Here is a 17,918-nt window from a genome sequence, read left to right on the forward strand (position 1 = left end):
AGTGTTGCAGTCAGTCCATTGTTGTTCGCAGAGCATAGCGCAAATAGCATACGGCCTTGGCCGTATTTGTTGCGGCCATCCCTACCTGCAGGTCGCGAAGCGGGGAAAAAGCCCTTGTGACGTCACGTGCGCGTTAGCCACTTGCTTTGCGGCTAGCGATCTCCCCCTCGCGTGACTCGGCGCCTCAAGGAAACACGCGCGCCAAGTACCCGCAAAGTGCGCCTGCAGCTCTGTGCGGACGGTTGCGGTCAAGTTCGGTAATGGTGCTTAGGCTCGTGCTCGCGCTGCTTCTGTCGTCTAAGCTTTCTGATCGACTTTTCACGAGTGACACACATTCCACCGCGGTCGTGAAACGTCCGTAGTTTAGTGCAGAGAAGAGAACTGAAATTCATCGGTGTTGTATACAAGAACCGCACTAGCGATCGCCGAGTTACGCAATGGCCAGCTCAAGGTAAGTCGAGCTCTATCGTTTGAGCAATAATGACTCTAATATTCCGCCAGTGCTTCGATGATACATATCTTACAACTGGGACTTCAGCAGTAAAAAGTGGAAATCGATTACTTCACAAAGAAACTTCAGTTGCACCGTCCGTCAATTTCTACATTAAAATGTACGGACGTACTTCATAACGATTTGTTTTAATCGGTTTATTTTATATTTTAAGAAGCTTTAGGAAAACTGGAGACTGTGAAAAAAGCTACTTAAGATATCAATATCGTAAATACATTAGTGTGTACAGTGGTGAAACGCAGTCCCACTTGAAGGAAGAAGTCAGTAGAACGAAAAATTGCGAAGTTTAGAATTACATCTCAAGTGGTGTATGCTCATAAGGATAAGCTACCCGGCAAAGCTGTTTACCATTGGTATGTGCATTTTTTTATGGGCAGTTCTAACACAACGTACATTCTGTCGGCGCCACTGTGATAACCATCAGTAATAATTAGTCTCCCATTTATTTATTTTCAAGATTGACAGATGAAGATTTATGGTAAAAGTTTTGAAACGAAAATTGAAAATTCTGTGAAGAAAACGGAAAGGTTGTGTTTTAATTGTAGCTAGCGTTATATACCCACTGTACTAAGAAATCTAAGCGAGAAAGTTTTGGGAATGAAAACTTTGTCGTATATAGTGTTTAATCATGATTACAGGACACGTACGAAAGATTTGCATGTCAAGATTTCCTGCCGAAAGCAAATGAAAGTTACAAAGAGCTATTAAACTGCAAATGTTCTACATAGTTTTTATCCATGGGATCATGAAGCAAATATAGCATTTCTAAATAAATCTGTTCCTATAGAGATATGAATGCCGTTAGAAAGCATATAGGAAATGACGCTTGCAATACAAATTTGCATGAAAGTGTGAGAAATGTGCTAAACGCCAAGAATACCACCAAAGCTTTCACCACCGTTCTCACGTAAACATCACATGACAGACCAGAAATCGTGAAGTGTTGACAGCCTTCACCATAACATTTACATTTATTGCCTTTTCCTCGAGAAAAATTACTCTGAAAACTCTTACCAAAGTCGCGTCACAAAACTGCTCTTATGCCTGGCTGAGCAAACGAGGAAACACTTCTTTAAAATTCTGCAGAACATAGTCTTTCCCTTCTTGTTGTTAATATTTCCGTTTTTCAAATAGTTGCTTACGTGATTGAATATTATTCTGCAATGGATGCGCGTTTTGATACTTCGACAGATTGAAGATGTGTACCTGATCGGAATTTGAATCTTTCCCTTGCAAGGTTCCGCGCTCGAGTCCTTGTCCAGTTTATCGTTTCAATAATCTCTCTAAAACGCATGATTTTTCGCATTGTTTGCTGTGATCGAGTGTCGGCGGGCAAATATCTTTAATTCCATCAAGATGAGTGAAATACACTCGTAGATTGAACTGCATCCCATTACGGACGCAATAGCAGTAAATCCAGATTGAATAGAAGTGTATTTTAATACAGCGATAAGCAGATTAGCATTTCGCGATAAATCAACTGAGGGATTTAGCAGGAGTCGTTCGGCTGTCTTGTCAGGGGACTCCACTACATAAATTTTACAACTAGAATGTGCGTCAAGTATGACAACGCGAGTTAAATATGCTTAGCCACAGATCAGTCTGATATCACAATCTTTATTTTACATTCACATTCGTTAGCCTGGTCAGCTCTCAACCAAATTATCGCGACCTAACCTAGACCTCGGGCGACGTTATAGATTAATATTTTACCACAGGCAAGATTTCAGAATGGGCCACAATTATTATAACTAGCCCATAAAATACGTATAACGTAATGAAAAGACCCCTTAACTGTTGTGATGCATATTTTGTACATACATGAACTAATGAACTACGAGGGGGCGGGCAATCATGCTAGGGAGACCACAAAGAAGGCCACTGTCACCTGGGTGAAACGGTTTCACCAGTAATGGTTTTTACAATGTTGCGCGGTACCATACCCAGAAATCTTTTGTCAACTGGCTCTGGTCGCAGCAGCCTACGAAAATAAGTCAGATGGCTGAGTGCTCAAAAAAGCAGTCATTACTACTGCTACAGACAAATTGCTGGGCCTGTCATTGCCCTTCGGCCGTTCGTAGATATTTATTTACTAGAGATGTTCCTCCCTGACTGTGTCAACTCTTAATTTCCTTGAACAGAAATGCCTGAAAATTTGTTTTGGGGTTCAACAGATTCGACCAAAGTAGTGGGATAGAGCGCAGTCAGCCAATGCCAAGAGTCCTCTGGCCATAGCAACCATCTGCGGCAGCGGAAACTTCACTCGCATCGCGATACTTGGAGCTTGAACTGTACTTCGGCTTGAGGAACAAGCAGTCCTGCTAGATAGTTCATTGTGCACAGTTTTTCATTTGCGACAACTGAAAGAGCTAAAAGTTATTTGTTGGTACTATTGTTTGTTGTATATTATGTGATACTAAATGAAACGTGAATGCTGGGTTCGGTTCTGGGATTTGATGGGAAAGGGGGGGGGGGGGGGGAGGCGGGGGACATTTAAATGTAATAACTTGACAGTATCCCCACTTTTAACGTAGCAGAGGTGAATACAACAATAATAATCTAATAATAAAAGTTTCTAAATAAAAACATTGAGCAGTGTTTATCGATGCTACATTGCGGGCTACTATTCACCATTCTCTCCAGCCATCATCATGGAGTTTTAATGGACTGATGGTGACCGTACCATGATCGAAACCGACCACCTGTTTAATGAATTTTAAAAACTTTCATGCTATCCTAGAGTTTATTTTTTTACAAATTTTTATTCTAATCTTTCGATCGCTGTTTCGCAAGAACCGGAATACGGAAGTTTCCGATTCAACCCGTCTGCTTTGACCCACGACGTCATCAACATGGTGGAAATGACTATTCTAAGCGTCTCCAATATGGCGCCTATGATATCACTACGTCCACACGGTAATAAACATGAAAATACTGATAAATAAGACAATAACATCTCCCTCCAAATATACAATGAAAGTAACGGAACAACCGCGGGAAATTGGGGGTTTTAGGGAGGGCAAAAGCTAAATATAACAGTAAAAAACACACTACGATCCCAAAACACACAAGATGACGAACAAAAAAAATAATCACAAAATCTACGCGAATCGGACACTTCCCTTGACCTATATAGGTCAACGGCAGCTGACAATACCTAAACACCAACGCCTAAAGCAAAACTAAGGAAATTGGAATCACACATTTTCCTTGACCACAACTGACGGTACCAAAACACCTATACCTGCATGTAAAAATACGAAAATTGGAATCGGTCATTTCAGTTCACCTATATAGGTCAACTATAATTAATACGAAAGAAACCAACACCTACAACAACGAAAAAGAAAACTAAAACCACAACACCTCAAAAATTAAAAACTCAAACACCCCTACGTAAATTAAAACGCATTCAATACACAATATATGCACAAAACATTACAACTCGAGAAATTTAGACCCTAAAAAAAAATTACTTACCACCAACAAATTTCGGCCGGCCATCACACACACACACACACACACACACACACACACACACACACGTTTTCTACGGCAAAGTTCGTTTAAATGTGGCTCAGAAGTAAACACTGAGCTGTAGCATAGCTTGTCTGTTACCAGAAACCGGAAATACGGAAGCGTCCGATCCCGCCCGTCTGCTTTGACCCATGACGTCACAAATATGGCGGAAACAAAAACACACACACACACACACACACACACACACACACACACACTCACACACACACACACTTTCCACAAGAAGCCTAATGACACTAACGGGACAAGCGCGGGAAATGGAGTGTTTTGGGTGGGGGGCAAACTAAATATAAACAAATTTAGACGCGTTGCGTAGCTACAACGTGTAAGTGAAGACAGCCATGCTTGAATACCCACCCACCTCCCCAGGGGTCGTAACCCCTGCAACCCATAGACGATAAAGATGCTTCAGTAGCTGATTAGTGTTTTTTGTCTTTAAAAAAAAATCTCACGGGATAGAACGAACAGATCAGAAAAGTAAACAAAGTATAGTCTGTCGGTAAACTGAAGAGCGAGCGAGCGAGTCCCCACTCTGCCAACCCAGGTACGTCACGAGGCGCTTCTACACGCTGTTTCACAACCTAGTACCGGCCCTGCCGCGGCGCGCGATTTAAATCTGTGGCGAGGCCGTTCACAGATACGTCTCGGCTGCTTTTATTTTTAGACTAATGCATTAAGACCATAAGGAATACAAAAGACGATAGCTTCTTTCGAAATACAACAATACAGTAAATAATATTAACATAAGAACGGAAGTTAGGATTCTACTACAAACAGAACCGAATGCCTGTTCATGTGAATATGGTGTATGTTCCTCTGCTGCTATTCATAAAACGAACCGCACATAATTCAATGAATCTGTAGAATTTAAGGCTTGTTCTTTCTTTGTGTTTCTACTGAAAGGTAGAAGTTTTCTTTGAAGGACTGTATTGAAACTTAACAATTCTTGCAACAAGAAGAGTGTTTAAAAAGTAAGCAGAAATTTATAATTTTGTCCGATTTGCACTACTTTTTTGTCACTGTCTTCGTGAACATATCTCTGAAGTATGTGTATGATGTTATGCATATTGGCTATTTACTCTGTTGTCAGTTGGCAAAAAGATTACATGTGTTTTGGCAGCATCAACGATTATTTGTTTTGTATAAAAATAGATTAGAGAATCTGTATCAAATTTTGTTGTAAGAATGGAATAAAATGTGTGAAATTTTTAGAAATGTTGAATATTGCTTTTGGTGAACTTGTTATGAGTAAACCAAGGGGATACAAGTGGTATAAACATTTCAAAGTGGGTCTTAAACGGCAGCAGTTTTACAAGTATGGATGAGATTAAAAATGTGCAGTTAGAAGACCTATAAACTATCCCAAAGAAACAGTTCCTAAAGTGTTTCGGGAATTGGAAAAAGCACTGGCATAAGTGTGTAGTATGTAATGGGGAATATTTTGAAGAGTATAACATTGCTGTAGACTAACAAATAAAGTTCCTACCAAAAAATAAAAGTTAATATGTAAGTGCACCTCGTATGTCAAGCTTTCTGCTTGGAAGTCCAGAATCGGGGTACGTGTTTCGAGGGAAACTTCAGCAGTGTTTACAATAGCTATTGCGCACATGTTTTAAGCAATATGTCTTAGAATCGGGTGAATAGTGGACGAGACAGAGATTTAGTGTTCCATCAGCATCAAAGGTTATACGTGATTTTGAAACTGTCTATAACGATGGGTTTCCTTACAAAATTATTAATTTCCTTTGTGGCGATTCCAGTAAACCATGCGGCTTATTTCCGCGTTTCTTCTTTATGCGTCCTATTGGGCGAGGCTGACGTTTGCCTAAATAGCAGCCGTTTGGTTGGGAGTAGTAATATTAGCCAACAGTTCTTTTTGCGTCGCCTCCTTAACATACACTGTACTAACATTAGAGACGATCGAACGCTTGTTACTCCGCAAATACCTCCTCTTCTTCGTATTCTGCACATTTGCTTACAATGCTGGACGATTATCCATCACTTCCGGATATCGAAGTATATCAGTATGTATACAAAGTTAACTGACACTGGCAACTAAAATCCCACGAACAGAAACGACGTATATCACTGCACGCCGATCTACACCGCTACACAGGTAACGAACAACAGATTTTGGGTGCCCCTGTAGTCCGGTGGCAGCGTTCTTCCGGGAAAGGCAACTTCCCCCACCAAAAGCGCTGCTCGCTCTTCAGTTTACAGACAGACTATATGATAAAACGGAACTGGAGACAGCCACACTCAAACCAAACTCCGCGCCGTCATGACGTCACACACGACACCACCCTTGCGTCACGGGTCAAAGCCGACGCGTGGGATCGGACGCTTCTGTCTACCCCAGAAACCTTTTATGGCTTTCATATTCGTTGCCTTTGCCAACTCCCAACCAAATTATTGACACGTCCTGCCAGATTAAAACTGTCTGTCGGACCGAGACTTGAACTCGGGACCCTTTTGCCTCTCGCGGGCGTGCTCTATCGACTGATCTACCCAAGCACGACTCACGACCCGCCCTCACAGTTCTACTTCGTCAGTACTTCGTCTCCTGCCTTCAGAAAAGACATCACAGAAGCTCTCCTGCGAAGGTAGGAGTCGTGCTTGCGTAGGCCAGTCAATACATCACTTGTGCCCGAAAGGCGAAAGGTCGCGAGTTCGGGTCTAGGTCCGTCACACAGTTTTAATCTGTGAGATAGTTTCGTATCAGCGCACTCTCCGCTGCAGAGAAAATTTCATCCTGAAACCAAATTGTTACTACTCAGTTTACCACAGAATTTGGCTACGGTACAAAGCAGTCTGTCACTACAACCAAGATTTGTGGGCGGGGGGTCGGAAATTGAACACTACTGTAGATGCGCCATTATAAGCACAGGTCCAGTCTGTGGCTACAGGATTGCGCAGTCAAGAAATAGTGATGTCAGCACCTCATCCGCAAGTTCCGTATCCGTATCCGCTGATATTAACGTCTTTTAAAGCAGTTTAATCCACCACAGCGCTGACAAAAGCCTTGTGCATACCCTGAATTTTTTTCGTCTGCTGAGTGCACATTCGACTTTGATATGATTTAAGGTTGGACTTACTTCAGCGACAATCATATCAAACTCTTTCATGTAACTAATACACAAGTGTGTGTTTGTTATTTACGTAGAATGCTATTTGATGAGAGAAAATTTCGTGCCCGACTTTACTCACAGTCCTCGTAATTTAGATAACCATATTGTAATACAACGTGGAATGTCGTATTGCCTATGCGATCGGTAAATAAGTTGCTGTCATAATTACTAGAGAATATTTTGTGAATTTTTCTTTGTGGATCATTACCACTGCAATGAGACGTCAAATGAAGTCGCGAGACAAGTTGTCACATACTGTACATTGTTAACTGATAGTCCACAGAAGATTTATCAGACGTACATCAGTGGCTACTACACTGTCATCGTCTTACTCTTATCACGGCCATAAGCTGTGCCTGGAGTACTTTTAAATACACTTGACAAAAACGTTGACAGCTTCACAGATTTTATACAGAACATTATTTATGACGCATGTGACTAAGAAACGGGAATGAGATTTTGAAAAGATAATGAAGCGAAAATTTAAAAGAACGACTTGCCCTAGGAAAGGCTACTTATAATGTGGTTACTTTCCGGAATTGCGTAATTGAGCTCTACATTGCGAAACGGTAACTACTTTTAAGATGTAAGGATGGAAATACGTAGAAAGCACGTTTAAAAGTGTGGAAAACCAGGGAGAATAAAATGTCGGTGTCTTCAGCCCTGTCGATGTTACATAAACAACGCATATATTCTTCTCCAGGCCACTCCACAGTCAAACCTACGCAGGGCGGAACGGTCAATAGTAATAGGACAGGCACGATCATTCGAAGCAAAACAGTCTGGTACACATGCGGTTTAAAATGCACAATTAAAGTGCTACGAGCGCCTCTTCTTTAATGTTTCGTAGTATCGAAGATGCATTAGTGCTCATAGATCTTCAGGTATGCATTTTAGACTCAGTTTTCACTATAGTCCGTTCAGAATTACTTGATAGTTGTGTCTGTCACTTTACGCTACAGCGTTGCTACATCGGCTGTCACCGCTCGGTTATAGGCGACACACAAACACAGCGAGTCACTTCATGTTGTTGTTGTGGTCTTCAGTCCAGAGACTGGTTTGATGCAGCTCTCCATGCTCCTCTATCCTGTGCAAGCTTCAACTCCTCCCAGTACCTACTGCAACCTACATCCTTCTGAATCTGCTTAGTGTATTCATCTCTTGGTCTCCTACGATTTTTACCATCCACACTGCCCTCCAATACTAAATTTGTGATCCCTTTATGCATCAGAACATGTCCTACCAACCGATCCCTTCTTCTAGTCAAGTTGTGCCACAAATTTCCCTTCTCCCTAATTCTGTTCAACAACTCATTAGTTATATGATCTACCCATATAATCTTCAGCATTCTTCTGTAGCACCACATTTCGAAAGTTTCTATTCTCTTCTTGACCAAACTATTTATCGTCCATGTTTCACTTCCATACATGGCCACACTGCATACAAATACTTTCAGAAACAACTTCCTGACACTAAAATCTATAATCGATGTTAACAAATTTCTCTTCTTCAGAAACCCTTTCCTTGCCATTGCCAGTCTACATTTTACATCCTCTCTACTTCGATCATCATCAGTTATTTTGCTCCCAAGGTAAGTCGTAGGGCCAGTATTCCAACATTTCTACGGAATCCAAACTGATCTTCCCCGAGGTCGGCTTCTACCAGTTTTTCCATTCGTCTGTAAAGAATTCGTGTTAGTATTTTGCAGCCGTGGCTTATTAAACTGATAGTTCGGTAATTTTCACATCTGTCAACACCTGGATTCTTTGAGATTGGAATTATTATATTCTTCTCCAAGTCTGAGGGTATTTCGCCTGTTTCATACATCTTGCTCACCAGATGGTATAGTCTTGTCAGGGCTAGCTCTCCCAAGGCTGTCAGTAGTTCTAACGGAATGTTGCTACTCCCGGGAGCCTTCTTTCGGCTTAGGTCTTCCAGTGCTCTGTCAGACTCTTCACGCAGTATCATATCTCCCATTTCATCTACATCCTCTTCCATTCCCATAATATTGTCTTGAAGTACATCGCCCTTGTACAGACCCTCCACATACTCCTTCCACCTTTCTGCTTTCTCTTCTTTGCTTAGAACTGGGTTTCCATCTGAGCTCTTGATATTCCTACAAGTGGTTCTCTCTTCTCCAAAGGTCTCCTTAGTTTTCCTGTAGGTAGTATCTATCTTACCCCTAGTAAGATATGCCTCTACATTATTACATTTGTCCTCTAGCCATCCCTGCTTAGCACTTCCTGACGATCTCTGTTTTGAGACGTTTGTATTCCTTTTTACCTGCATTTTTATATTTTCACCTTTCAACAATTACATTCAATATATCTTCTGTTAGCCAAGGATTTTTCCCCCATTCCTGTTAATCGTTCCCTACTGCTCTCCCTGAAACTCCCTACAACCTCTGGTTCTGTCAGTTTATCCAGGTCCCATCTCCTTAAATTCCCACCTTTTTGCAGTTTCTTCAGTTTTAATCTACAGTTCATAACAAATACATTGTGGTCAGTCCACATCTGCCCCTGGAAATGTCTTACAATTTAAAACTTGGTTCCTAAATCTCTGTCTTACCATTATATAATATATCTGAAACCTTCCAGTATCTCCAGGCCTCTTCCATGTATACAACCTTCTCCTATTATTCTCAAAACCAAGTGTTAGCTATGATTATGTTGTGCTCTGTGCAAAATTCTACCAGGCGGCTTCCTCTTTCATTTCTTACACCAATTCCATATTCACCTACTACATTTAGTTCTCGTCCTTTTCCTACTATGGAACTCCAGTCACCCATGACTATTAAATTTTCGTCTCCCTTCACTATCTGAATAATTTCATTTATCTCATCACACATTTCATCACTCTCTTCGTCACCTGCGGAGCTAGTTGGCATACAAACGTGTACTACTGTGTTAGGCGTGGGCTTCGTGTGTATCTTGGCCACAATAATGCGTTCACTATGCTGTTTGTAGTAGCTTACCCGCACTCCTATTTTTTATTCATTATTAAACCTACTCCAGCATTACCCGTATTTGATTCTACATTTATAACCCCGTATTCACCTGACCATAAGTCTCTTTCCTCCTGCCACCGAACTTCACTAATTCCCACTATATATAACTTCAACCTATCCATTTCCCTTTTCAAATTTTCTAACCTACCTGCCCGATTGAGAGATCTGACATTCCACGCTCCAATCCGTAGAACGTCAGTTTTCTTTCTCCTGATAACGACGTCGTCCTGAGTAGTCCCCGGTCGGAAATTCGAATGGGGCATTATTTTACCTCCAGAATATTTTACCCAAGAGGACGCCATCATCATTTAACCGTGCAGTGAAGCTGCATGCCCTCGGGAAAGATTACGGCTGCAGCTTCCCCTTGCTTTCAGCCGTTCGCAGTACTAGCACAGAAAGGCCGTTTTGGTTAGTGTTACAAGGCCAGATCAGTCAATCACCCAGACTTGCCGCTGCAAGTACTGAAAAGGCTGCTGCCCCTTTTCAGGAACCACTTGTTTATCTGGCCTCTCAAAAGCTACCCCTCCGTTGTGGTTACACCTACGATAAGGCTATCTGTATTGCTGAGGCACGCAAGCCTCCCCACCAACGCAAAGGTCCATGGTTCATGGGGGAGGGGGAGGGTCACTTCATAAAGGCTTTTTATGTCTAATGTGGTGCAATGTTGGAAGTAGCCGCTGCGAGGTGTGTCGAAAATGCGATAAGCTCTGTCGACAGCTGATTTCATGTGACCAATGACTGAACTGCGGCAGACGACGCGTTTTGTAGCTTTGAATTTAATTAAACTCATGACCTAAGCCAACCACAACCTCGTGATGTGCAATATGTCCAGAAGACGGCGGTCAACAATCTGGACTAAAATGATGATCAAAGTTAACCGTTACGAGCAAAGTCAAGGCAGAAAAAACTCAATTTCAGCGCTAAAAATAATTTCTCGCTATCACAGGTTACCTGAAACTTACCTCACACTGAGCTACACGAGCTGCCGGGGTGCCAACCGGTAAGAAATCCTCGCTGGCAATTGAAACACAACTTCTGAACAGGCCTTGAAGGCCCAACAGTACTGTGGCTGCAGATTATGGATGACATAAGCAGATTCCAGACGAAAAAAGAATGTTGTGGAAAAAATAAGAACAGTATGATGATAGAATTAAAAATAAAAAATTACATTTAAACTAGTTAAGTGAATAAAAATAATAATCCAAACATTTTGAATAGATTCAGAACTTCAAAAACTTGGTATATTTAACGAGATTCGAAGCTAAGACATGTAGCAAACAACGTTAATACACTAGCCATTGCGCAGCGGCACAACACTGCGAGAAGCGATTACATTTATGGCTGATAATAACAAACATCATGAAAATAATACTTGCTACGCACCATATAGCGGAGATGCTGAGTGGCAAATAGGCACAACAGAGAGAGACTATCAAACAAGTAAGCTTTCCGCCAAAGAAGCCTTCATTAGAACCTGTCTCTTACCCCCCCCCCCCCCCCACACACACACACACACACACACACACACACACACACACACACACACACACGCATTTTCACAAACATGGTATGTGCGATAGGCTATGATGTCCCGGTCGACGAAGCTTTCTAGTCCGGATACATTGGGTACGCCTGTACCTCCACGTACAATTGCCACGGTTAGCCAGCCATTACCATGCTAAAGTAATAATTGATGTCGATGCTGAAGTTCAGTCTGCAACCACAGAAGACTGCAGGTCCATCCAATAGCGAATGTGCAGCGACAGATTTGATAGTATTCATTTTCTTGTCGGCGGCAGATGTTGTCATTTCAACGTCTTCGATTGTTTTATATTAAGTCTCCAGCTGCCGAGGCCGGACGGTGGTAACCCAGTCGCAATGGTAAACTGCAACCTTCAAAAATTTGGCTTAATGCAATGCCGTACGAAGCTTAACTAATGTAAGCCATTTTCTGTGATTATGTAACTGTGTATGTGACGCTCAAACGCCTGTTCTTCGGAAGTGTGCAGTAAGGTTTTGTTAACTCTTTGTGTGAGACGTGAGTATTTGATTAGCATCTTTCTTCACGTGTTGCTTTCGATGCGGCTGTCATGCATGATGAAATACGAAGTAAAAGTGCCCGACAGTAATCTATGTAGCGTGAAATTTGAAGTGCACAACCTAGGTCACTATCAGGCACAGCCTGTAAATTCTATCGAGCATCCCCGAAACGAGCTGACACCAGTTTTTGTAACAAGTGTACCTTGGTCTCCGTTGAATATCCGTAGCGACACGCTCATACTGGTAGGGACTGATTCGAAATCTGTTCATAATTGTTTTTTTTACTATTCTGCGAATGATCTTCCATCTACGTAATTATGTTTAGTACCCGCTCCTTGGACTGCGATTGTCATTTACTACGTTTAACTGGAGAGGGGATTTGTGGCTCCCTGTAGCCGGCCGCGGTGGCCGAACGGCTCTAGGCGCTTCAGTCCGGAACCACGCGGCTGCTGTGGTCGCAGGTTCGAATCCTGCCTCGGGCATGGATGTGTGTGATGTCCTTGGGTTAGTTAGGTTTAAGTAGTTCTAAGTTCTAGGGGACTGATGACCACAGATGTTAAGTCCCATAGTGCTCAGAGCCTTTTGAACCATTTTTTTGGCTCCCTGTCCGACAGGAATGATTAACTACATGCCTCGGCACGTGTTTCAGTATCACTTTCACTTGTACGTATCGTCATCATTGTACTCATGTACATTGTCCGCACAGTCGAGCGTGTACGACAACACACGTTCCATTGACTCATCTTACAAAAACACTAATATCTCATCTGACTGTGTGGAATTCCATACAGGTTCCTTTCTGACAACTTCGGCAACGGTTGTAGATCTAATGCTATGTTTGCTTTGTTTATTGTTGCCAATGCTCTACTTCGTATCAACACCACTAGCACTGTAGCACTGTTGTGAGTTGCTCGTCGACTAAACAGATATACTACGCTCTGTAACCTCATGCTGTGCTCACTATTGGATACCTCTAGTCCCAGTGCTGTTGCCATTAGCAGCCAATATTGCTGTTGCATGGTAGACAATATGTGGGACGTCGAATGCCGTAAACATTGTTGACCTTTTTGCGACCCCGCACTCAACTGGTTCCTTGTTAATGCATCTGAATTTGCGTGATTGATCACGTGGTAAGAGAGATCTCAAGTTTCCAATCAATATCATTCTTCAGTCGTCAATGTGTAACCCGCAATAAATATGCCCAAGAGGGTTGCAAAATTTGGCCTCATTCTGTTTGCTATGGACGTTGGAGACCAGCCCTTCCGTATGTCTTCCCATAAAGCCATTGGTTGAGATAGTTAGCCGGCCGAAGTGGCCGCGCGGTTCTGGCGCTGCAGTCTGGAACCGCGAGACCGCTACGGTCGCAGGTTCGAATCCTGCCTCGGGCATGGATGTGTGTGATGTCCTTAGGTTAGTTAGGTTTAACTAGTTCTAAGTTCTAGGGGACTAATGACCTCAGCAGTTGAGTCCCATAGTGCTCAGAGCCATTTGAACCATTTGAGATAGTTAACCTTAGGAGTGCTAACAGTTGCATGGCGTCCGTTGCTGACTGGACAATAATATTACTGTAGTGGGTTTACTAATTACGTTTCGCTGTGTGCTTAAGGGGCGTGCGTGTGTGTGTGTGTGTGTGTGTGTGTGTGTGTGTGTGTGTGTGTACGCGCGCGCGCGCTAGTTTGTGTGTGTGTAGCAGTTATCAAGAACTGAGTCTTACTTTCTGTTGCGTAAATTTCTTTGTCGCAACTGTCAAAAAAGTTGCCCCGAAACGCCGCAACAAAGATTACGTAGTGACACATCTGCGAAAAATATGACGTTTGCAAGGAACAGTGACATATTGAGAGTTCATAAGAGGTCGTTGTAGCGATATCAGGAAGATCCGTTCCGCAGAAGAGGGTGTGTGCTGGAAGAGTGCGGCTTAGCGTTACTGATAAACATCTTCCGACTGTACTTCCTCGTAATAAATCATAGGTCCCCATACGTCTTCTGATAAAAACCCAGTCTATCACGGATTGCCTAGAAAGCGTCCCCTGTTTGCGCAAAATCGTAAACATTTCATTTTGTACGAATCTGATGAAACACTGGTTGATTTCTCAGAAAATTTAACACATACGTGGTTAACTGCTGTCATATCAAGAAAATTCTGCTCTATTGCTTAACCGATTACGACGTATGATTTGTTATAGCGTCGACAAAGTCAAACAATTTTTTGAGGAACACCTATTCAACAGTTTTCAAATGAAGTAATTGGTGTCATATTTTGCGTTTTATGTAATGTTCTTTACTACAGGGATGTAGTCCTTTGTCCCTACTACTCAGTCTATACGTCAGAAAAGAGTGAGATTAAAACTCGAGGTGAACATACACTGAAGCGCCAAAGAAACTGGTATAGGCATGCGTATTCAAATACAGGGGTATGTAAACAGGCAGAATATGGCACTGCGGTCGGCAAAGCCTATATAAGACAAAGAGTGTGTGGTGTAGTTGTTAGATCGGTTACCGCTGCTACCGTGGGAGGTTTTCAAGATTTTAATGAATTTGAACGTGGTGTTACAGTCGGGGCAGGAGCGATCGGACACAGCATCTCCGAAGTAGCGATGAAATGACGATTTTCGCGTGCGACCAATTCACGAGTGTACCGTGAATATCAGGAATCCGGTAAAACTTCAAATCTCAAACGTCGCTGTGGCCGGAAAAAGATTCTGCAAGAACGGGACCGACGACGACTGAAGCGAATCGTTCAACGTGACGGAAGTGCAACCCTTCCGCAAATTGCTGCAGATTTCAATGCTGGGCCATCAACAAATGTCAGTGTCGAACCACTTAGCGAAACATCATCGATATGGGCTTATGGAGCCGAAGGCCCACTCATGTGCTCTTGATGACTGCTCGGCACAACGCTTTACGCCTCGCCTGGGCCCGTCGACACCGACATTGGACTGTTGACTGGAAACCTGTTGCCTGGTCCGACGAGTCTCTTTTCAAATTGTATCGAGCGGATGGACGTCCATGGATATGTAGATAACCCAATGAATCCATGGACCTGCATGTCAGCAGGAGACTGTTCAAGCTGGTGGAGGCACTGTAATGGTGTGGAGCGTGTGCTGTTGGAGTGATACAGGCACCTTCATTCTTGTAGATAAGACTCCGAGAGGTGATACGTACGTAAACATCCAGCATCCATTCATGTCCATTGCGCTGTCCAACAGGCAGTTTCAGCAGGATAATGCGACACCCCACAAGTCCAGAACTGCTACAGATTGGTTCCAGGAACACTCTTCTGATTTGACACTTCCGCTGGCCACCAAACTCCCCAGACACGAACATTATTGAGCATATCTCGGATGGCTTGTAACGTGCTGTTCAGAAGAGATATCCACCTCCAACCCCTCGTACTCTCATGGTTCGTGAACTGTCCTGCAGGATTCATGGCCTTCAGCTCTACTTCAGACATTAGTCGAGTCCATGCCACTTCGTGTTGCGGCACTTCTGCGTGCTTGCGGTGGCCCAACACAACATCGGGCAGGTGTACCAGTTTCTTTGACTCCTCAGTATATATGAATGATAAGGTTCGTTGACACTGTTGTCAGCAGTGATAGTGAATTACAAGACCTACTGAATGGAATAAGCAGTCTGATGACCACAGAATATGTAGTGAGAGTATACCGAAGAAAGAGTAAAGTAATGAGTAGCAGAATTTAGAATAGCGAGAAACTTAACTTCAGAATTGGTGATCACGATGTAGATGAAGTTAAGGAATTCAGCTACCTAGACAGCAAAATAACTCACAAGGTACAGAGCAAGGACGACATAAAAAGCAGATCAGCACAGGCGAAGAGGGCATCACCAAGAGAAGTCTGCTTAGTATCAGATGTGGTCATAAACCGGAGGAAGAAACTTCTGAGAATGTTGTTTTGAGCACAGCATTGTATGGTAGTGAATCATGGAATGTAGGAGAACCAGATGGAAGCTAGCCATTTATTTCCTTTCTTGGGACCTTTAAGTTAAGAGGCAGAATTACGATGTTATGCAAACCCAAGTGGGTTCATATTGAATCTGCACAAGGTGCGTAACGCGGTCTTATAATGAACCTGATATAAATCCTACGTGGGGTGGTTAGCCTCTCGTATAATTTATTCATTAAATAATTTAATCAAAGTTCCCCTCCAGAAATGACGATGGGGAAAGATTCTGATGAGTGGGACTGTTTAACAGATAAACGTCGTCCTGAAAACTTAAAATTACAATTATTTTCCTTAAGTGGAACACAAAATTGATCACGGATTTGTACGAGAAATACTCATATATCACCCCGGTTCCTAGAGTTCCGGAACCAGTACAGAAAATTGGAACAGAGATCAACATAAACATTATTTCCGTCTTTTTTATTGCTCGCGAAAATCACACATTACATGTTGTATCACCATACTGCGAGACCTTCAGAGGTGGTGGTCCACACTGCTGTACATACACACCGGTACCTCTAATACCCAGTAGCACGTCCTCTTGCATTGATACATGCCTGTATTTGTTGTGGCATACTATCTGCAAGTTCATCAAGGCACTGTTGGTCCAGATTGTCCCACTCCTCAAAGGCGATTCGGTGTAGATCCCTCAGAGTGGTTGGTGGGTCACGTCATCCATTAACAGCCCTTTTCAATCCATCCCAGGCATGTCTGGAGAACATGCTAGCCACACTAGTCGAGCCATATCGTTATCCTGAAGGAAGTCATTCACAAGATGTGCACGATGGGGGCGCGAATTGTCGTCCATGAAGATGAATGCCTCGCCAATATGCTGCTGATATGATTGCACTATCGGTCGGAGAATGGCATTCAAGTATAGTACAGCGGTTACGGCGCCTTCTATGACCACCAGCGGCGAACGTTGGCCCCACTTAATTCGACCCTATCATTGAATCTCAACCTTGCTGCACTCGCTGGACAGTGTGTCTAAGGCGTTCAGCCTGACCGGGTTGAGAGTTTCCAAGCTCCCTTTTGCATGTCGCCTCTCATTTTCATCAATTTTATTAATGTTTTATGTCATTGCACGGTGGTAACAGGCCGAATAAGGTTATTGTAATGAGAGTATTTGTACTGAGAGCTCAAAATACTTTTCACTTGATTCTTATGCATGTTGGGGTACTTCCCTGGGTGGCCTGTGCGAAGCGAGCGCCGGAGGACGTGGCACACTGCGTTTCCGGTCTGGGGCAGCGCTTCTGTGAATGAATGTTGAGAGGGCAGTACATCAATGGGCTTAAGCCCCTGGTGGCACCACTGACGTCGGTGAGTTTAGCCTATTGTACGCAGGGCGAAACGACCTGAGAGACATCTGAGTGTCGCCGCAGTTTGTGTTTACCGTTTCGGGGCGTCTGGAACGAAGACTACTGGCGACGACTGACTGCATTGTCCTCATGATTCTGGGAATACTTGTGGTCCGTGCCCTACTGGGAGCGACTGCCTGGCGCCGGATGGCCGGTGGTCTAGGCATGTTGTTTTCGTAGCCCCTCAAACGGCAAGTTCATTGCCCTCAGCCGAATAGAAGAGGCATGATTGCTCAACATAAAGTGAAGCTATTTGATGTCATAAAGCCCTGCTCGAAACTGGAGGGAACAGTCGCTATTGGCGCGAATGATGTCCTGAGACAGTGTGGGGGAATTTTGGAATCAGCACTGAATGCTGATTCGCTGTTTTTG

The 17,918-nt window shown here is 43.2% G+C and overlaps 1 protein-coding gene across 1 annotated transcript in view; it reads left to right on the plus strand.

The window, feature by feature from the left end:
• The first annotated feature begins 233 nt into the window (after positions 1–233).
• LOC124798009 overlaps positions 234–17,918 on the plus strand; it is a 374,749-nt gene continuing 357,064 nt past the window's right edge. Inside the window, exon 1 of the mRNA XM_047261224.1 lies at positions 234–451. Within this exon, the coding sequence (XP_047117180.1) occupies positions 438–451 (14 nt within the window). The 5' untranslated portion in view covers positions 234–437. The remainder of the gene's footprint in view (positions 452–17,918) is intronic.

The sequence above is a fragment of the Schistocerca piceifrons genome, chromosome 1 (assembly GCF_021461385.2).
Source record: "Schistocerca piceifrons isolate TAMUIC-IGC-003096 chromosome 1, iqSchPice1.1, whole genome shotgun sequence".
NCBI lineage: Eukaryota > Metazoa > Arthropoda > Insecta > Orthoptera > Acrididae > Schistocerca > Schistocerca piceifrons.